This window comes from Triticum aestivum, chromosome 2A, assembly GCF_018294505.1.
Source record: "Triticum aestivum cultivar Chinese Spring chromosome 2A, IWGSC CS RefSeq v2.1, whole genome shotgun sequence".
Taxonomy (NCBI): Eukaryota; Viridiplantae; Streptophyta; class Magnoliopsida; order Poales; family Poaceae; genus Triticum; species Triticum aestivum.
In genome coordinates, this window is record NC_057797.1 from 103,576,282 (window position 1) to 103,598,314 (window position 22,033).

General features: G+C 43.5%; 2 protein-coding genes, 1 long non-coding RNA gene and 1 other non-coding gene across 34 annotated transcripts; all 4 read left to right on the top strand.

Annotated features, from left to right (window-relative positions):
• The first annotated feature begins 3,021 nt into the window (after positions 1-3,021).
• On the top strand, positions 3,022-3,339 carry LOC123184925 (probable transcriptional regulator RABBIT EARS). The gene has a single exon (XM_044596963.1). The coding sequence runs from the start codon at positions 3,022-3,024 to the stop codon at positions 3,337-3,339; it is 318 nt and encodes a 105-aa protein (XP_044452898.1).
• Positions 3,340-6,794: 3,455 nt separating this feature from the next.
• LOC123038369 (U5 spliceosomal RNA) lies at positions 6,795-6,914 on the top strand. Its single transcript, XR_006417823.1, has one exon. It is a non-coding gene; the product is annotated as a U5 spliceosomal RNA (small nuclear RNA).
• Positions 6,915-9,361: 2,447 nt separating this feature from the next.
• Positions 9,362-15,599, top strand: LOC123187815 (uncharacterized). Of its 31 annotated transcripts, none has more exons than XR_006494154.1 (10): positions 9,362-9,834; positions 11,308-11,361; positions 11,486-11,510; positions 11,968-12,111; positions 12,935-12,961; positions 13,098-13,274; positions 13,347-13,495; positions 13,915-14,182; positions 14,975-15,199; positions 15,336-15,546. XR_006494154.1 is itself a non-coding variant. In XM_044599771.1 (9 exons), the coding sequence occupies exons 1-6, from the start codon at positions 9,762-9,764 to the stop codon at positions 13,498-13,500; spliced, it is 486 nt and encodes a 161-aa protein (XP_044455706.1). In that variant the 5' UTR covers positions 9,362-9,761; the 3' UTR covers positions 13,501-13,515; positions 13,915-14,182; positions 14,975-15,199; positions 15,336-15,599. The 31 variants fall into 31 exon arrangements, 4 of the variants coding, with proteins under 4 accessions (XP_044455706.1, XP_044455705.1, XP_044455703.1 ...); XR_006494161.1 differs by having other exon boundaries at positions 12,059-12,111; XR_006494153.1 differs by lacking the exon at positions 9,362-9,834 and adding an exon at positions 10,389-10,493.
• A 20-nt stretch (positions 15,600-15,619) lies between these two features.
• On the top strand, positions 15,620-22,021 carry LOC123187817 (uncharacterized). The gene is made up of 4 exons (XR_006494169.1): positions 15,620-15,757; positions 15,894-15,959; positions 16,046-16,081; positions 21,762-22,021. It is a non-coding gene; the product is annotated as an uncharacterized lncRNA (long non-coding RNA).
• Positions 22,022-22,033: the final 12 nt, after the last annotated feature.

Consider the following 22,033-nt stretch of genomic DNA (forward strand, 5'->3'; position numbering starts at 1 on the left):
CAAGTTCTTTTCCATAAGCATGTATGACTATATTCGGAATACATGCCTACATTATATCAATGAACTGGAGCTAGTTCTGTGTCACCCTAGGTTATGACTGTTATATGATGAACCGCATCCGGCATAATTCTCCATCACTGATCCATTGCCTACGAGCTTTCCATATATTGTTCTTCGTTTATTTACTTTTCCGTTGATATTGCTATCATCACTACAAAATATACCAAAAACATTACTTTTACTACTGTTGCCTTTTGCTACCATTATCACTACTATCATATTACTTTGCTACTAAACACTTTGCTGCAGATATTAAGTTTCCAGGTGTGGTTGAATTGACAACTCAGCTGCTAATACTTGAGAATATTTTTTGGCTCCCCTTGTGTCGAATCAATAAATTTGGGTTGAATATTTTACCCTCAAAAACTGTTGCGATCCCCTATACTTGTGGGTTATCAGACCTATCTGTGCCACCGGACTCCGGTCCTGTCCGGATGTCCGACCTCTACAGTGCACTTAAGTGACTCAGACGGTTACTTTTCCACTTCGGGATAAGGTTGACCATTCACTTTGAGCTTGCTAAGAATACATTTCACTCTCTCTCTCTCACTCCTCCACACCAAATCTTAGATCCCCAAGGGATTTGAGAGCATTTGAGAGAAGTTGTCTGATCAAGTGATAGATCCACTCTTTCCCCTTCTTTGCACCAAAGGAATTCGTGATTTGAGCAAGTCTTGAGCTTTTCCCATCGTTCTTGTTACTCTTGGAGGTTGGAGACTCCTAGGTGGTAGGAGTCTTTCGGAGAGGAATCGACCATTGTGGTTACCCCCGAAATGGTTTGTGAGGGTTTGGAGACCACCCCAAGGTCTACCACTAGTGGTTGAGAAACGCCTCCGTAGTGTTGTCTCAAAGGGAGAATAGGGCGAGCCTTCGTGGCATTGGTGTGCCTTCGTGGTAACATCCACCTCTCTAACGGTGACGTAGCTTCCTCCAAGGAAGTGAACATCGGAATACACCCTTGTCTCCCGGAGTTGCGGTTATTCCTAACCCTAACTCTTTGCTTGTGGTTACTTGTCTCTTAGCATTTACTTATATCATATTGTGCTTGCCTACTTACATACTTGTGTTACTTGTTTATCTTGCTTAGCTCTTAGCGTCACACTTGCAAATTTTAGGCTCACTTTCATATTCCGCATTATTGCCTAAAATTGCTAAGTAACAATTAAAATTTGCAATTGTACCTATTCACCCCCCGTCCATCTCGATCCTTTCAGATGCAGCAAAGCGCAACCAGGGTTCCAGCTCGGTGCGGTGATTGCTGTAGCTTGTCGTGACCATGGATCCAAATGTTGTGGTGACCATTGTAGCTCTGCACAGCCACAAACTTCTTCGTGAACGATTGTAGCAAAAACTGGCACTGGTTCCAGCAAACCAAAAAAATGGTGGTAGCAAAAATTACAAATTGAACAATGTTCCAACAAATAAAAAATGCCGGTGGTAGCAAAAAATGAAGCTCGCTCCAGCAAACCAAAATGCCGGTGGTAGCAAAAAGGCAAAATCGGGCGCTGGTTCTAGGAAACCCAAAGCACCGGCGGTAGCAAAAAACGGTGATGCTTCGAGCAGAAAAATAAACGGTTGTAGCAAAAAAATGCAAAACTAGCTGGTGGTTGCTGCTTTCCCCGACAGTGGTTGTAGCTTTCAGCGCCGCGGTTCCAGCTCCGTGCAGAGGTGGTTGCAACTTTCTGCATCGATGGTCACCGTGGCCGGCTTCGGAGAGTTGTAGTAGTGGTGACACCAGTTGTAGCAGGGGCTACACCGGTTGCAGCATCGCGCTAACTGTTTGTAGCATCGCTCGAGCCGATGCCCGATGGTCTCAGGATGTTGTGCCGCTCGGAGCAGCTCTCATGGTTAGGGACGGCTCATAGCAGCGCCCCCATGGCTTCGACCTCGTAGCAGCATGCTTCACCTTGCGACCTCACTGCACCGCGCCGCCGCTTCCAATGCAGCACACCTGAGCGGGATGGGGAGGTGGGGGACGGTGGACTGAGAAGAGATGGTGGTGGGAGCCGGGGAGAAGCTCGGATGAGGAAAACGATGGTGGTGAATTTGATGGGTGGGCGACAGGATAAGGATGCCTGGTAGCAACTGGATAAGGAAAGAGAGGGACACGTTCGTGGCTCCGTGCGAAGAAAGGAAAGAGTGGGTCCACAGCTAGCACGAGGCAACAAGAGTGGAAGGAAGCCGGCCCAATTTCTAGCCGGTCGCCCGGCGTTAAACATTTCCCTTTACAATTAGATAGGAAGTCCCAGGTTCGAATCGCAGCACTGGAGGTCTCTTTTCTCTTTTTTGGAAAAACAGAAGAAAAACAAGTTAGATGGGCCGGCCCAGCAAGGATAGGGGGTGTGCGCCCGTTTGCAGATAGTACTGTAACGAGCGCAGAGGGCGCCGAATAGGATTTAGCCATCTACATATACTCTTGCCTCAAAAAAATATACTCTTGCCTAAAAAAACACGGCGGCGGCGGCTGAACTTGTATCTTTTCCCCTTTCTGTACACCTTCCTCCTCAAGACTCCCTCCAATCGCTACTGAGAAGAATTCCTCTGTAAGCTTGTGAGACAGTGAGTTGGTCCCTAACACTGTCACGGCAACACGCACTGACGTACGCACCCATCTGTATAACTAACTTGGCATTCTCGCCGATCCCTACGCCACGCCAAACAAGAGCGTTGTGCTGTATTCGCCAACGAGGGCGGCAAGGGGAGCGCCGGCCGGCCGGCCGGCCGAGTAGTTTACTCGATCGTGGTTCCGTCCAAACGCCAAAACTAGACGACAAATCAAGCCATGTCCATCAGCCCCCGGCCTCCCCGACGCTACCAACTGGAGTAGCAGCCGTTTCTATCTGTCACTATATAGCACACCTGCCCTTGTTGCCTCAACACATTTCTCCTAACTTGGTAGTTACTACCCAAAACCCTAGAAGCTCCGAACAAACACCGACTCGTAACTTTTGAAAGCAGAATATGGAGGGAGGGGACTTCCACAAGAGCGGCTCGCCAGAGGATACCGGCGGGTCAAGGCGGGCGCCGGCATACTACGAGTGCAGTTTCTGCAAGAGGGGGTTCACCAACGCGCAGGCGCTCGGCGGGCACATGAACATCCACCGCAAGGACCGCGGTGGCAGCGGAGGCAAGTCTCGTGGGGCTGCGCCGCCGGCTGCCGGCCAGCAAGACGGTGCCGGTGGGAATCAGGCTCACTTGGGGCTTACCTTGGGAAGGGATGGGGACAGCAGGGAGGACGTGGACTTGGAGCTCCGGCTTGGCCACTACCCTTACAACTAGCAAGCCGGCCGGCCGGCCATATAGATCATTAATGTTTGTTAACTGCTTGGAGGATTAATTAGCTATATGGTACTCGCCAGTACTGATTTGGTAGGTCATTTCGTACTTTCTTTGCTGTTTTATTTGATTTCGAATTTGGTTAATTTGTTGTAGTTTGCCACTAGGTATACGAATGAAAGTAATGGATCAGAGTATATGACCAATAATCGAGGACGCTGATGTGTGATTTTTCGTGTAAATATGCACCTCGAATGGGGCCATCGATGAGTGATGTTGTATATATAGACTTACTTATTTTTTGTGAATCACATAAGAAGTAGGAGGTGGACGAATGGCTCTCGCAGGTGCAGCACCCTGATACCTCCGAGGAAAACCCTAGATCAATTCATCGCATGATGGCGGCATTAATGCGTCGTTACCCCCTTGGGGGCGGCATTCTTGGAGATGCACTCGGATTCGAGGGACCAGCGGATGGCTTCTTCGATGAAGCGGTGTCTCTTTCTACATATTCATGGTGACGGCTCTTGGCGGCATGGAGCAGCGGAGGCTTGACGTCAGATGTGTGGTGATGGACACGTGCAAGTGGTCGACACTGTCTGGCGTCGTGGTGGCGTCGGCGGCAGCTAGATCGGGCAAGGTTGATGCAGCAGTATAGCTCTGAAGATGGATTGCTAGCAAGTGGCTGTGGTGGCCTTATACCCGGTGTTAGAATAAATCCAAGGCATACTGTTGATCATCCGAGGACCAAGCAATCACACGAGCACAACACCGAGATTTGTTAACGAGGTTCACCGATATGACTACATCCCCGGGGCCTGACTATGTGTGCTCCTCCCCATGACACCGCTACAATACCGCACCAGGTCGCCCTGGACGCCGGCACATGCCGCCAGCTTCCCCTGCGTTCCTGTGCTATTATGTTGGCATAGGTTACATCGTGTGTCTACCCCCGCTATATATGAGAGGCCTAAGATACAAGTGTCCTACTAGGACATGACTCCACATCCTATATAAACACAATACAACTACAAATCCAACTGTAACCTACCTTGTACAATAATATTCGACACAACTCTAACACCCGGCAAGCGTCCTGATTGAGAAGCACGCCGGACTGGTGGGTTCCCATACCCGGCAGGCGTCCTGGTTGGGATCTCAGGTCTTACATGTTAGGTCTGGCTGCGATGTCTGTTTGGTATTAGGCCCAGGCTATCAGCGCCCCTTCATCAATTGGATAGGTGTAGCGACAGTTGTTGCTTGGACAGTGACTTTAGCCTTACTGTTGTATGATTTTATAAGGTCTTGTGAGAATAATTAATACAGTGGCCGCATGCATTGCCCAGATGCAAAGGCCGGGGGTCATCCTCCTTTTCTAAAAAAACTGCGTTAGTGAGTTCCTGCATTAAGATGCATGCCTGCATTTAAAGCTTAATGAATTTGTCGGTTACGGGTACATATCCAATACACAATGATACACGGTGGTCTACTCTTCTGTGCACACAGAGTCAATATTCTCAATTAATGTCATCTGCATTTGCATGCAAAAAGGTGCATTTGTCAGTTATAAATGTTGCAATTAATATGACATTAGTGTTGGATGGAGATGACGCATTTCAATTTTCATTCCAAAGAAGAACACATTACTCCCTCCGTCCACGAATAAGTGTACATCTAGTTTTTGTCTTAAGTCAAAGTTTTAAAACTTTGACCAATTTTCTAAAAAAAGTAAAAGCATTTATGACACTAAATTAGTATCACTAGATCCGCTTTGAAATGTACTTTGACAATATACCAATTTGATGTCATATATGTTACTACTATATTCTATAAAGTTAGTCAAAATTCTAAAACTTTGACTTAGAACAAAACTAGATGTACACTTATTCATGGATGGAGGGAGTAGGTGAGAAGCCGGTACTAGTACTAGTTGATGGTATCACAAACACGAGTTAGACTCCTTCGAGCGGGGTTTTGTCCCAGATAAACCAAATACATAAGTTCTAAACCATGTTATCTATTTCTAATGCATATCCACCCAAGTATTGTATTATTCTTTTAGGTTAAACCCTGTTATCTCTTTCTAAGGCATATCGTTTCAAGTACTATTCTTTTAGATTACTATGATCTCTTATGGGGCATGTAGGCTGTTTAGTGTTAATTCATAATTGATAGAAGGATTTAATGCTAAACTGCTAATGGGTGATGGATGAAAGATGAGTTTATACCTATCTCCCCCCCCCCTCCCCCCACACACACACCCCACCGACACTGGAAGGTAGCAGATCTTGCGAAATGGCCAAACACTCCATGTCCATTTTAACAGGACCAACAGGAAGCTGTCTCATGAATCTTACTTGGGGCTTTGTTTGGAATTGGAGCCAACTCGAGAGTTCCTTCTCTTGGCCAGCCAAATACTCTGCATTTTCGTATCTAGTAAGGCCTATGGAGGGGGAAGTGATTTCGTCCTTAGAGTCACGCATATGAGAACACAATTCTCAATATCCAGGAAGATACCATTATCTCCATTTTTTCATAGAAAAAGAGCGGGAACTACATTGGCGCCCTGACTAAATGGTATAGACAAAATGTCGGCAAGCTAATGAAGAAGGACGATATTGCAATTAAGGTGCATGCAAGGATGTTCCATTCTCTCTCATATATATGTCTTAAGTATAAAAAGTTCGCATTTTAATTTTCTTAGTGATTTATATGCTTCATATCCTTACACTTGAATTCTGTTTTTTTATAATTATTTGAAATCATGGTAAAAAGGCCTTTCAAACAAGGGTGATATCGGATATATTTAAAACTCATTCATATTTAGTAAGATTGAAACAAAATTCGCAAGTGATAACAACTATTAAAAATGATTTTATATTATTCCAAAAATGATTTATGTGGTGTGAAAATAACTAAAATATATATTAATATTTTTCTAAAATAGAGTTAAATAACTGAAATATGTATTCAGTTACATTTAAAATAATGTAATGTTTATTAAACTGACTTCAAATATGACCGAAACACAAATTAAACTACTTCAAATATATCAAAAAACTTAAAACAAATTTTTATTTCAAAGATAATACTCGTAAAAAATTGGAAAAGCAATAATAGAATGCATGTGAATTAATGGGAGTGAGAGCACGGGAGAGGCCTACATGCAAGTGTCGTTTCTTGTTGTCCCACCCACTTGCGCCAAGACTCTCCGAAAGTTGGCATGAGCAGGCTGCAGCGGCCGTCACTCCATGGGCCGACCACCTGCATGCCAGGCCTAACCAACATAATGTACTTTTGTGGGCTTCTGGTGCAGTGTGCGATCGCTGCAGGCCTGCAGCAGAAGGAAGCATGAGACGCAGGATCCGTTGGTTTAGTCCCACCTCGCCTGGGAAAGAGGATAAGGGATGGGACTCAGCTACATAAGACTGTGGGGTGCGGAGCTGTAAAACTCACACAGCTGCGTGGTGAGCACAAAGCGAACTATTCTTTCGCCTTTTACTAAAGAATACCGTGTGCATGTCACATTAAGCAGCATACACTAATTTTTAAAGGGTGTTTTCTCCTTGTGAGAAGGCCCCACCAATACAGAATTTAAAAGATTTGTGACTTATTTTCAGACAAATGCTTGTCAAAAGGTGTATTTTCTCCCATTGAGATGGCCCTAACAATGCTGAATTTAATTGTGGTACCTAATTCAGGCAATTGCCTGAATCACTAGGTGCATGTTAGGTACCTAATTCAGACAAATGCTTGTAAGCGACTAGCGCTCCATGCCATTTGAAAATGATACCAGTAGGTACAGTTTCAAACAAACAGTACATCTCCTGCTGGCTGCTGCAACCAGGTAAGCAGTACTCTTTCCGTTTGAGACGTTGTCTTTTAACTCGTTTTTCAGATAACTAAATTAAGGAAAATCATATACTGGAAGATGTTTGTGTATGATACACACGAAGCTGCAAATGTCACAACAAATATAACTATTTGGTCCCTATGAGAGAAGACAAAAGGATCTTGCATTATGATCTTGGAGTGTCTTTTCTTGCACAGCTAATTCTACTTCTCGTCGCCAAGATTTAGGCACACGAGTCTTGCTGTCATTTGCTCCAGTGTTTGTTTCTTGGTCTTTGCCAAAATATATCCGAACATCGGTTTAGGTTCAACCACCTCGAATAGTTTCATAGAGACAGTATATGATCTACCAACTGATCGACTGCCAGCTGGGTAGACCCAGCGTTCTTCAGAGACTCCATTGATTTGGTCTTAAGCTCCTTTGCCCTTTTCCTCATCGCTGCGCCGTCTCCCAGTTCCATCAACCTCACAACGGCGTGATCAACCTTGCCCCCATTCTTGCTTACCCATCAGTACAATTTCCGGTTGTTTGTGTGCCGGAGCTCAAATTAGCTCGGAGGAACAGTAAAATCCAAAAAGAAGATTTTTTTTTTGGTGCAAAAATTGACAAATGTTTTGAGTGCTCATAAAATTTCACCATGAAATGGCACTCATGGAAGTCGTGCAAAAAAATTTGATGCTTCAAAAGTGTTATTCTTGAAAGTATTTGGGAGTGTTGATATTGATTATTTTGCTCCAAATTCCATGAATGTCACTTTATGATGAAAGTTTGCAAGCACTGAAAACATTTGCCAAAGTTCGGCACAAAAAAAAAACCAACTTTTATCATTTTTTTTAATTTTACTATCCATCGCGAGCTCAAATGAGCTCGCGAGGAGAGGATGACTTTTGAGCTTGAAGTCTCTAGACTGGCATTAGAAGATTCTTTACAAGATTGGATTTTTCTTTGGTGCTATCCAATGGATGGATTTCACGTTCGGGCATTAATTTGTCCATTTACTGATCAAAATAAGTCATTAAATCTTGGTAATACATAGTACCTGTGAATTATTATTTTAGAACAGAGGTACTAGGATCCAGAAGAAGATTTATCTTTGTATATGTGATGTGTTTATCGTTGATGATGGATCACTTGAAACGATGATTTTTTGCGATAATAAAGGCACTTTTTATTAACTCAAATGTAGCATCTAGAGGATACAAATCACTTGAAATAATGATGCCCATTGGAACGAAATCCGCATCACACCATGGGAAGGATATGGCTTGGTATTGTGGTACTTAACGCTAACCATGCACTTGATGCCTTGATGGTTGAGCTGGCTAGTCTCCAGTTAATATTGCTCATCCACACATGAGTTGTACCATGCAAAGAAAAGGGAGGAAAATAACAAGGAAAGTATGGCCAATACATATTAAGCTCATATCAAGATGGCTCGAAGGCAGGAGTTCACCTTGGTAAAATTCTGTTGAGCTTGCCTCGCAAGAACTTGGTGAGTCCAAGTGTGGGGGTACAAAACACCCATTATAATTCATCCATATATAACTTTTTAGAGCTTGTTTTGTCAAATCACGGCGAGTGAAAGTTGACAAGTCGTCGTTTGAGCCTAACATGTATAAGATAAAGATAAAGCAAACAATGTGTTCGCATGATAGTACCAAACATGTGCGTTATATTATACAGTGTCTGTGCATGGCATATGTCATGACGCCTTGCATTGTTATTGTTGAGTGTACCCATCACTGAGTTTAGAACAAGTATAATAGCAGGTTTGTAGCCCGCTTATGTGGCACCTTTACCTATGTAGAGGAGAGACATGAAAAGTAAAGGGAGTGGACTCTCACACAATAGTTTGTGTCTACATATGCTCCTAGGAAAATACAATAAATATGAAGAAAGAGAAATAAAGAAGGTGGAGAAAGGTAGTATTCTTATAGCCAAATTTATAGCAAACCTTATTATACGAGTGATTTATAGCCTTACATTTTTTGCGAAAAAGACTCAAATTGAACATATAAACCCGGAAGAACTGTTAGGCAGGATCAAGGCCTCCACGTCGCCTTTAAATCGCTATTGCCACTGCCTGCAAATTCTGTGCCCCGTCAAGGGCATTTTAGTCTTTTCACATTTGGGTATAAAAAGCAGCCCGCCCAGCCCCGCACTGCTCTCTTTCCCGATCCCCTCCCACGAACCCACGAACCCTAGCATCCTGGTGCCGCCACCCCATCCTTCCCCGCCCCCCATCCCCCGCGCCGCGAGCCCCTCCCTCCTCTTCGTTGCCACCGCTGTCTCTCCTCTTCCTCCCTGCTCTAGCTCCTCCAGGTCGTCGCTCGCGGTGGTTCCAGATCCTGCGCTGGTCGTCCCCATGGGTGAGGAGGGGAGGTTGGGTCTTCAAGGTTGGCGGAGGTGCAGGGGAGACCGGCAGCATGGGGAGCAGTGAGCCAGGAGCCAGGGACAGGCCAACGTCGGGGACAAGAAGCAGCGGGGCCAGCGGTCCGTCGCGGTGGTTTGGAGGGAGAGGGAGAGGGAGGAGGTCGGCCACGAGAGAAGAGCAGGCCGGCCCTGCTTCGTCATGGAGGATGTCCAGCTGCTCGTCCTCCTCGGCCTCTTCTCCAAGCGTCCATCCTATCGCAACTCAGCTTCAGGTACACAATCATACTTCTCTTCCTGATTTTTCTCTCTCCCTTTCTTCCAATCCCCTATTTTTGTTTCTCTGTGCCTGGAAAGTGTTTGATGAAAATCCAATAAGGCTGGAAGGGCAGTATTAATCTATGTTAGTCATCTGATTTCTTTTTTCTACTCCCTCCGTTCCAAAATAGATGACTCAACTTTGTACTAACTTTAGTACAAAGTTGAGTCATCTATTTTGGAACGGAGGGAGTATTATTTAGTTCCAGTAGAAAATAACAAGTTGAGTAGACCGACTAGCTTTTTGCAATTTAGGTATTGAAGAAGATCATCGTGACTGCTTTTTCTTTCATGCAATAGTTCAGGTTTATTGTTCTTAGTTTTTCTGTAGTGGTTAATTTGATTGCTATGGATTAAAATCTAGAGCTACCTTATAATACTGCTTGAAAATAGCTTTGGCTCTTCACACATGGGAGTAATAGGACAGTTTGCGTTCCTAATTTTCTTTTCTCTGTATATGTACATAGTTTTCAGATTCTAATTGTTTGCTACTGAAGCTTATGTTTTTCTTTTTCGGAATTGGGTGCGTATGAACAATGCAACGGAGGTTATGTTAATTCCTAGAGTCTTATATGTTCTTTTGTCTCCTGGTGATTACTTTGAATGGCTGTGTGAGGTAATAGAGCTAATACCTTTTGTTTCTTCATCACTATAAACCGTGTCTGATTTCAAAACTGAGAGCCATAAAATATATGCATTAATCTCTCTTGATATTTTCCCATACGACCAACATTAATCTATGTTGATGTGTTCTATGCCAATTCATTGCCGATGGAGTGCCAACATTAATCGTGTATAAAATTTAGTTCTAACTTGCAAAAATGTTCTGATTACTGTTGTGTGTGTGGTGTGGCTGCACATCTGTGCCGTTCCAGCTGCTCTGTTCTTACTTTGAACACCGAGTTGAGCAGTGGATCACGCGGGAAAAAAATCAAACCGCTTCAAATAAAGAAATACTCTTCTGAAACTATGCTCCTCTTAGGACAGACACACCTCCTGTGCATATGGTTGCAGGTTGTATCCATGCCAAGATAGCACCTTGTATGCATAATATGGACCATATTTTGAATATACGAAAAATCAATTTATTTAGTTTTCTTGCTGTCAGAATAAGAGCATGAAACCAACTTCCATCAAACACATATCTGCAGCATTATACTATGTACAGGGTGCAGATATATATATTTGTTGACCAAGCAATTCCCTTCTTCTGAGTAAACGACCAATATATGATTACCAATCACCCAATTTCCTCCCTATTTTTTTATTGCAACATAACATATTGTATTCTCTGTTTTCGAATCTTAGTGTAATCTAATGTGCGAACAGACATGCCTTTATTCACAAAAAAGCAGGCAGTGTAAGTGAAGAACACCTAAAACAGATGGAAAATGCAATTACAGACACACCGTCGTTCTATTTTTCTACAGGAACACAGGTTGCAATTCCAGTTTCATCGACGGACTCGCTCGCTGCTCTAGAAGGTGCTTTGGCTTGTTTCTCTGACCGATTTATTGGGACATCTCACATGGATCTTCATGCCTCATATACCTATTTTTTATTCTCTCGTCAATTCCACATGTCTGCTCGTCCATTGCACGGTACTAGATGGTCCCTGTTAAGTTAATTCGAGGTACATCCCATCAGGACTATTATTTGATTTGTTGGATTAATTTATTTCAGATAGCTTACTCCAGGTTGAATCTCTTTGTCATTGAAACTTCATTGAGAAGACAGACAACAATAAACTTTGCAAATGCGACCCTAGCTGTTCCAATATATTGCCATATTATGGTTTTGTTTTATTTTTTATTGCTTCCTATTGTTTGCTTTGTTTGAACTGCATTTTATAGCCAGGTTTTTTTGTTGCTTTTATTTTGTTTAGGTGGGTTCTAAACCATTAAAGCAGAAAACATACTGTTTATAAGAAGTATACATAGTATTGTAGATTTATGTTCACCAATTATCCAGAACGTTGACCTGAAGTCCTCCTTTTACATATTTGGTCTTCTTGGAATCAAGCAAAAATTACTAAGAAGCACATAACTGATTATTTCTTCTGCTTAGCCTCATTTTTGTTATGCACACAGGTGGGTAAGGTTTGAATCTCTATAAGACTCACAGTCAGGTACGACTGGAGGCATATTATGTAAGTGCATGTCTACTGTTATGAGGTTTCAGTTTTCGACTCTATGCAATTCTCGGTGCAAGGGCCCCCGCTTCCTTGTTGTGACGTTGCAGCCTAAAAAGCACCGATACGGCCAGAACTGCCGATTTGCCGTCCTGATACGGGGGGACACGGGGATACGCCCAGATACGGCTGGATACGCGTATCCCGCAGTATCCCATCTTTTTGGAATTAAAAAAAAAGAAATAAAATCGGGATACGGCCTAGATACGGCGTGGACACGGTGGGGACTCGGCAGCCAGACTCCAGTGACCATGCTGCTGCCCAGTTATCCTCCCGATAGCAACCATGGTCAAGCAGGTAACCTCAATGGCTGCTAGCAAGGAAGGAGATCTTGGTAGAGAAAGATGGCAAGGCGGCCGCCAACAAGGAAGAAGCTCCGGCAGGAAGAAAGATGGGGAGTGTGGTGGCCAGCGAGGAAGAAGATGGGTGATGGAAGCTGCCGATTTGGCGGCGCTGTCGTTTCCTTTCTTCACTGGCGGCTGGAGAAAGGGAGTACGAGAATGGGAGGTTGGGGTCGGCTGGAGCAGCTGGAGTGCTACTAGTCTAGGGTTTTCTGGAATTGGGCCTTACATGGGCTCTAAGTGGATGGACGGCTACATGGGCTCTAAGTGGACGGACAGCTACATGGGCTGTGAGTGGACTGCTCTCAGTCTTTCATGAATAGAAAGGAGACAATATATATCCAGTACTAAAAAATTCTCATTAGATCTTAATTCAAATTTATTTTTCTATATACTTTCATATTTATTTTTCTAAATACTTATATACCCCGCCGTATCCCCGAATGGCTGTTTTTGGAAAATGCCGTATCCCGTATCCCCGTATGCGTATCCCCGTGCTTCCGTCCCCGTATCCGTGCTTCTTAGGTTGCAGCCTCACCGGCCCTTCTGCAGGTATGCTAGCTCCTTCTCTCCTCTTCTTTCATACTGATGCAATTCCCTCATACTGATGCAAAAGGAGAGGTGCAAATCTGAAGATTATCCAATGAGGTAATAATTGTTAAATTTGCCTATTTTGGCCCTCTTGCAGGCAAGAGTTATGTCCAGATGAGCTAACCCTTTACTATCCAAACCTTCTGAAGGTCATTAGCTCTGATTCTTTGGAAAAAAGGTTGAGAGCTATACACAACAACGCTAAAGATGGAGCGGCCTGCCATGTATTAGGGCATACACATTTCTGTTGGGATTATGCGGTTGACAATATCAGGTACTAATCTAACCATTCTCTACAATTGAAATGCACAATTCTTATGCTAATGAGATAGGTCTTCCAAAACAGGTATGTACAAGCGCCTCTGGCATACCCTCGAGAAAGAAAGCGAAGGATAAATGGAGGCCAAGGATGGCTGCCGTTTTTTGTATATTGTGATGGCTTCAACCCTGAAACAAGAATAGAAGGGAGCCTGAGAACACTCAGCTTGCGCCATGGTTAGACAAATATTTTCAAAGTACTGCAGATCCCCTGTGTTTGCTAAACAAACTAGATAGTTTGTGTATGCGAGCAATTTATTCCTTTCAACTTTCATTATGTGTGCACAATTTCATCTTCAGTTCTGAAGTACATCTCTTCCATTCTACTTCAAGTTAGGTGTATCTCAGTAGGTATCAGGAGGATAGAATAACCAATACCCTTACTGGTCATTTAATTATGTGCACTATGGATGATCACAAATTATTATGGGTTCTATACACCAAATAATGCTTTCACTTTTCTGTTTAATGTAAAAAATAGTTTTTCTATTGTTATTGCTTGATGTTCTGCAAGGTTCGGGTTCCTCTTAATTTTCTGGCACTATTGGTTTTGCTTGACAGTTATTTTGGTGCTTTACATCTAAGTTTAAATGTAGGCAGTCTGACTATTACAACAAGACAGAAGAGAGCCGGAGAACACTCAGCTTGCACTGTGGGTTGCCAAATATTTTTCAATATGCTATGGACCCCCTGTGTTTGCTCGAGTGTATTGTACACCAAAATCATGAGAGCTCCACACATAAATTTTGCCCAGACATACTATGTTCCTTCAAGTGTAAGCATTTGAAATTCTTGATGCATTTGAGACGGTGGAAACGAGAGAAGCTGGGATCGTAGCACTGACCATGACTGTGATTGCTAGTGGTAATATGTTAGGAGTTTCTCATGTTTATTCGCCACTTTTCAGTTTTCTAAATCTTTTTTGTGCTATCGGAGAGCTATTGTGTGTCAGACTGTTGTCATTAACATGGGACAAGCTTATTATTTATTATGTTTGGGTCTAAAGTTCTATAAACAGATCGGATCGACGGGTGGTCAGATCATCTGGTACAACAGAATCAGTGAGCAATGAACATTCAGTCCTGATAAAGTCTGGGTCGTAGTAGCCTTGCCACGACATGAGCTGCGATGATACCAAATTCCTCTTAATCAAAGCACCACTTTGAAGTCAATGAACTAGGCACAGTACATCCCTGTGTTGCGGTCTCTGATGCAAGATGAACCATAGATTGTAGCCAAGGCATCAACCATGTCTACTGTGTTTGCTTTTCTCTGATACAATTTCACATTTGATTCGATGGTTTTACATCATGGTGCAGGCGTCCTTCACAAATCATTACCATGTTTATCGACAATTTGTTATTTGCGTTATTTGTCTGAATCGGTAAAAAGCTAGAAATATCTTTCCATTACCATAAATGCATCCTTCCTTTTTATGTACTGGAGTTTTCTTTAGGCCATTGTACAAAATAGGGGCCAATGCAGTTATGGACAGTACACTCACAATGATGATTCTATCTTCTTTAATATCTAATTGACGATTTTGAAAGTTCAATTATATATGTTCTGTGCACTGATTTTTGTAGACTGTTTAAATATATGCCAGAACGCAACTTCTAGAATTCGAAGTTAATTGTATTTGCTCTGTTTTGGCAGCTCTAAGAGATAGACGGAGGTCTCAACTGGCTGGGAAGATTTGACAAGAGATGTGGAGATGGGGCACGGGGAGGGGAGGACGAGTCGGCCTGGAGGCCCCGGTTGTGGCTTCAACTAGGCAGGCTTGGGACTCGCGGTGGCGGGCGGCCTCACGCTGGAGCTGGTCCTGGCGGGCGGCCTCGGCCTCGTCCACACGGACTTCTCCTGGTTGTTGAACCGGTTGAGGTTGCAGCTCTTCTTCTCCGTATCAGTGTCACCGTCGTTTTTTCTTTTGCATGCGTCGCTTCGGCCGGCTTTGCTTTCCATGTCCTCGAGCTCTTCGATTTTCTTGTTCTCACTTCTCTTTATCTTGTTGCTGCAGGGTCATCCGACTTCTTGTTTATCAGGCTTCAACTAGGCAGGCTTGGGACTCGCGGTGGCGGGCGGCCTCACGCTGGAGCTGGTCCTGGCGGGCGGCCTCGGCCTCGTCCACACGGACTTCTCCTGGTTGTTGAACCGGTTGAGGTTGCAGCTCTTCTTCTCCGTATCAGTGTCACCGTCGTTTTTTCTTTTGCATGCGTCGCTTCGGCCGGCTTTGCTTTCCATGTCCTCGTGCTCTTCGATTTTCTTGTTCTCACTTCTCTTTATCTTGTTGCTGCAGGGTCATCCGACTTCTTGTTCATCAGGCTTCAACTAGGCAGGCTTGGGACTCGCGGTGGCGGGCGGCCTCACGCTGGAGCTGGTCCTGGCGGGCGGCCTCGGCCTCGTCCACACGGACTTCTCCTGGTTGTTGAACCGGTTGAGGTTGCAGCTCTTCTTCTCCGTATCAGTGTCACCGTCGTTTTTTCTTTTGCATGCGTCGCTTCGGCCGGCTTTGCTTTCCATGTCCTCGTGCTCTTCGATTTTCTTGTTCTCACTTCACTTTATCTTGTTGCTGCAGGGTCATCCAACTTCTTGTTTATCAGGTTACTGTTTGATAAAATGCAAGATATTTCTGTTTGGAAGGGTAAGATATTTCTTGCTCGTCTGCTGTTTGATAAAATGTCTCTGAGCTGAAATGTTTGTTCGTTGCTTCTTTCTCTTCCTGTCCAGGTTTCCTGACATCCGGACAGGTCATACTTTTGCAAGGTTAGATGTGTTCTTATTGATGCACTTCATTGCTTCTTGCTACATGCTCTGTTTGCTTTGTTTCGTGGCCTACCACTTGTTCTTGTCTGGTGAGATTATGGTGCGCTTTGTCTTTTTCTGATGCAAGCTGAGTGGGTATGCGGGCTACTGTGTAAAATGTGCATGCATAACCGCCTGTAAAGGGGTCCAGTATATCATATAAAGAGCAGCAGCAAATGCTTATTATGTTCCATTAAAGCAGATTAGAAGATTGTTTAGTTTGGGTAATTTTATTAATTGCTTTTTTTCTCCTAACTGACCGAACTGGCTTTATCCAAAAAGAAAACGAGCAGGCTTCATTAGCTTAGACTAGTAGAATGCCCGTGCGTTGCCACGGGCCAACAAATGAAATTGTGTAAACAATGCTCATTTTCCTCCCCAGAAACGAGCATATTGCACGCAATGTTCAACCACAACACAAATGCAAGCATATTCTTCTCTCTATTCTTACAAACATGATACACCCCTCTAGCCGCCCTTTCCCATTAAACTTGCCGTTCATCACCTTCTCTGTCCATACATCATTCACCCTCTCGATCTATTGCCCCTTAATTTTGCATGTAGCTTTCATGTCATTGTTTCGTTGTCTCGGACGGTACAAAAAAACCCTACCACGTCACCTTCTTCTAGATCTATTCCTAATCCAAGGAAGCTAAATCTAGTTGAATGACCGTGCGTTGCCCTGAAAAATAAAATTATCTATGAAAACACATATGATAATATCATTATATGGAGTTTGTACATCACATGCTTATGACTATGTTTCTTCAAGCATGCATTTCAATTTCCACCCTCACCAAAATATGTACTTACATGTGCTCCTTCAACCACACAAATACGTCTTATCCCCCCTTCCATGAAATTCGCTTTGCATCATTGTGTTGCACATGTGATATTTAAAAACAAGGAAGCGAGTGGTGTCATCAGCATTAGTCATCTACATTTGGCACTCGGGAAGAAGGCACAATTGGCTTCTCTGACCAGATTTGATTCTATCTAGGTGTTACTCTTCTATATTGACGAGTTCCGTCTGTGAAGCGAATTCTAGGCTTCCTCCTGTTCAACACATGTATCAAATTTGAGATGCAAAACTTTAAGATGTACATGATTTCTTGCACAAATCCTCTTGCCGAATCATGGAGCTTCAAATTTTCTGTGGACAAAATCATCCGAGTGCAGTGTATTGCAATGCTCGAGTAATAAACATATACAACAAACTTTTGAGTCTATGAATTTATGATAGTGAGGAGTATAAACTATGAAACATAGATTGGAATCTCATGAGGTCAGTACAACTTAAATGAAGTTCCTAAAGAATATAAGTTGAAGATTTCGTAACATATCAGTTGGTATTTCAATGATAGTTGGACCATAAAGTTTGCAAGCTAGTTTCCCTTCTAAGAAGGGCCAAATACATTCCTTATAAACAGCTGGAACTCTATGTCCTTAGTAAGTTTCCCGAAAAAAGCGACACTTGCACCATCATGGATGTCCGAGTACTTCGCATGCTATTTCTCAAATAAGAATGCACTGGTAACTCTGATGTGCGATTCTTGATAGAGCTACCCACATTATATGATATACATTAAACATTTAGCAATTACATACATATCTTCCATGCAACTGGCTATTATATACCGTTCAACCACATACACGTTTCTGACTTTATCAAACTGATAGGCAAAAAAACACAGGATTTAAGATTTATTTGATGGACAAATTTGATATTACCACTACCAAGCATTATATGCAATTGATATTAATCCCAAACACTGAATATATATCTTTTGATAAAAAGATTGAATTCATAGTTACACACAAGATTCAAGTAGTTGATGATATATAGAGATCAGCAGCGTGCCAAATTTAACTTGGGACTCATGAATTGAAATTCAACAACAAAATATTATATGTAGGAAAATAATTGAACCAAACCTTCATATATACGATGGTTTTGTGAAATGCAACAACAATACACTTGTGACTCATAGCTAAATGCCCGTGCATTGCCACGGAGTTCTAAAAATATATGGAGGTTGCCATGGAGTTATAAATATATGTAGGATTCATAGGTCGGTGTTGACTTGGGCGATAGGATGAGTTAATCGAAAGGAGGTCGGTTATAGGATGGGGTCAAAGAAAACCTAGGTAAAGATGATGCCAAATGCAGTCTGCAACCCATGTCAACCCATGCGCTAGAACTGGATAGCTATCTTCATGGACACAAATATACCATTGTTTGGTTCTATTCTCTTTTAGTTTGTAGAGTAAGAATTTGAATAATTTGAGTATCATTCTATCTCTCAATTGTTGAGAAATTGTGATCAAACCATGCAATGAAGGAACCAAATCAAAAGAAGCTTTCACCTTTGCTTTCTAGCCATTTAAAATAAGCATGTGGCATCAAATTATTTAATGGTGTGTCAGCCAATTCCATGATTTTCTAGAAGAGAGAGGCTCGCACTTCACAATATTCATAATTTCAAGGTATGAAAACCTTGCACACACACCTAAATTTAATAAAATATACGACAAATATATAAACAATTATACAATACACACTTGTGACACTATAAACAAATAACTTCAGTTCATGACAGCCTGATCATCCCAGGCCCAGCTTCCAGGGTTTCCACCCCTCCCACCATGTACGGCTCCCCCTCCCACCTCCGTTTTTTGTCTCCCCTCCCCTTTCGCAAAAGAAAACGGTTTTACCCATGCATGTTCATCGCTGGAAATAAGCCCCAACTCATGCATGCACATGCTTTAAAAAAAAGCCGGCCGACCCGAAAAGGAAATCTTGCCTACGCACTCCGGAGGTGAGCTCGTCCAATCTTGCCACCACTCCATCTCCCCCGATTGTCGTTCTCCACCTTCCCGGCCCTCGCCACTTCACCTCCCCCATCCATGCATCGCTTTTGTAGGCAGCCCCTGTCATCGCCGCCTTCATCGATGGCCCCCTCGCCACCACCACAGCGTGATGCCTTGCCATCATCTCCATGCCCCCATCAGTTGCGTCCACTAATCAAATAGTGGGACCTACAAACAGATTATACACTAAAAACTTAGTACGCAAGATTAGTGCAAACCCAAACCAGATTCAGCGAACTAAACCAAATATAACTCCCAGGCAAAGAAGGGTACCTCCCCATCAGTTCCATAGAGTCACACGATCGACAACATATACAGATTTCCGATCAGATGAGTAGACAATGTTGCGAACCTCCCCAGACCATTCTGCAAAGGGTTACAAAATGGTAGATAGAAAATAGGGATGGGGGTGGTGGGAGGTGGGACGAAGAAAAACCGGTGGGAGGGGGGTGGTGGGAGGTGGGATGAAGAAAAACCGGTTGAAAAAAAACCGGTTGAAAATAAACCGGTTGAAAGTGGGGGGGACTATTCAACCAATTCGTCCATTAGGGATCCTCTTGACTCACACGCCGACCATGCCTCAACCAGCGAGCATCGGCGCATCGCCGGCGCGCTCCTCTGTGCTCTCCCTCCTCTCTTCCATGGTTGGCACAAGGGAGGGATGAGACGGGCAGGAGAGAGCCTCTTTATCTAGATCAGGCAGTGGTTAGGTTTGGAAAGAGTAAATCAGCTGGAGCGATTGAGGGAAGGAGATCGGAATGGAGCAGGGTGCGATTGAAGGGTATGGCAAGAAGAACTTTTTTGGAAAGCTTTGATTCTGGTGATAATTACCATATTCGAAATTTCCTTAGTTATAGCCTTACCATACATGGATTGATTTATTACTATAATTATCATATTTGAGATTTCTAAGTTTATAGCCTTACCATACGTGGATTAATTGTGATTGATTACCATAAATACGTTGGGTATTGTCGGCCAGACGAGAAAGAGAAAAACCGGTGGGAGGGGGGTGGTGGGAGGTGGGACGAAGAAAAACCGGTTGAAAATAAACCGGTTGAAAGTGGGGGGACTATTCAACCAATTCGTCCATTAGGAGTAGAGATATATATGTCCAGAAATTTACCTGGAACATGTACATTTAGAATTTTGTTAGCAACTCACCTGTAGAAGGCATAAAAATTGAGGTCACCAGACACAAAATTAAAAAATACATACACATCATGTATGTTCACGATCATGTGAAGTGAAACAATTTTGAACAATAAACCGAAAAATGACGTGTTAAATTAGTCTACGTTCCCAGGAGGCCAAACAGAAATCAAAAGATGTGATGTTCAGTTATCAGTCTACAAACTGAAAGGCATTGTGCTATTCATGACAGTTCTCTTGAACTTCTGATGCAAGAATGCAAATTCGAATGACAAGAATAGACGGTGCCCCTTAATATAGACCCAAAATTAATTTAGTAAACCCATTGATCACAAGATTTTCCGACAGAAACACGATAGACTTCCCGACCTAGCCCTAGAACGGAACCCGTAACGTCCCCCGCCGCTCGGTCCCAAGCCCGCATTGTCGTGGGCGCCTCCCACACCGGCAGCATCCCTTCGGGGTCCCCAAGATGACGAGCGATCCGGCGCGGTGGAAAGGGCTGGCACTGAGGAGCAGCGACTCGGTCGGGAGCCTGGCCAGCGCCAGCGGCTCCCTCCATCATCGCCGCCCTCGGCCACATCCAACGCGGTCGTCGGCCACGAAGAGGCGGACGAGCCCGGCAGCAGGGTGTTGTCCCTCCCATCGCTTTCATGTTCGACTACTCTTCCTTGGATCGCCTACCACCACAGATGCAGGGATCCTCTTGACTCACACGCCGACCATGCCTCAACCAGCGAGCATCGGCGCATCGCCGGCGCGCTCCTCTGTGCTCTCCCTCCTCTCTTCCATGGTTGGCACAAGGGAGGGATGAGACGGGCAGGAGAGAGCCTCTTTATCTAGATCAGGCAGGGGTTAGGTTTGGAAAGAGTAAATCAGCTGGAGCGATTGAGGGAAGGAGATCGGAATGGAGCAGGGCGCGATTGAAGGGTATGGCAAGAAGAACTTTTTTGGAAAGCTTTGATTCTGGTGATAATTACCATATTCGAAATTTCCTTAGTTATAGCCTTACCATACATGGATTGATTTATTACTATAATTATCATATTTGAGATTTCTAAGTGTATAGCCTTACCATACGTGGATTAATTGTGATTGATTACCATAAATACGTTGGGTATTGTCGGCCAGATGAGAAAGAGAAAAACCGGTGGGAGGGGGGTGGTGGGAGGTGAGACGAAGAAAAACCGGTTGAAAAAAAACCGGTTGAAAATAAACCGGTTGAAAGTGGGGGGGACTATTCAACCAATTCGCCCATTAGGAGTAGAGATAAGAGAATTTTTAAAAATGCTGTGGTTATAGAGTTGTACTCGGTTTGCTTCTTTTGGTCATTCTTGATATAAGCAATTGGGTAGCGTTCCTGTTTACACATATAAGGAATGGATTGCTAGGAATGAGTTTATCAGAGCCTACTGGAATGCACGCCCTCTGTCCCTGTTTTTGTCTCTGTAGCTAAACTTGAGAATTGTACACTATGGTATATAAAGTTAGTTGCTGAGTTCACATGCAGTTATGAAAGTTAGAGCACATACATGCTTTATTTTACTTCCTTTAATACATGGCATTCTATAATTACTAAGAACTGATTTGTTGAAGTGTGCCTCCCTAATTTGTCCAGATACATGCGAGGATTGCTGTGTCCAACCTGCACAAGAATGCCAAGAAGTTCTCGGAGACGTAAGCCACGACGTATGTTTCTACCATGATTTCCTTCAGTTGGATTTCGTGGATTTAGGTGTTGAAAAATTATGGGCTGTGGATGGCTGCTTCTTTGTGGCTTCCAAATTTGAAATGTTTGTTTGAGAGTTAGTTTAGTTTCTGTTATGGATTCACAGCTTCTCACATGTACCATCCTCTTAGACCTTTAGATTTCCAAAGAAACAAAATGAA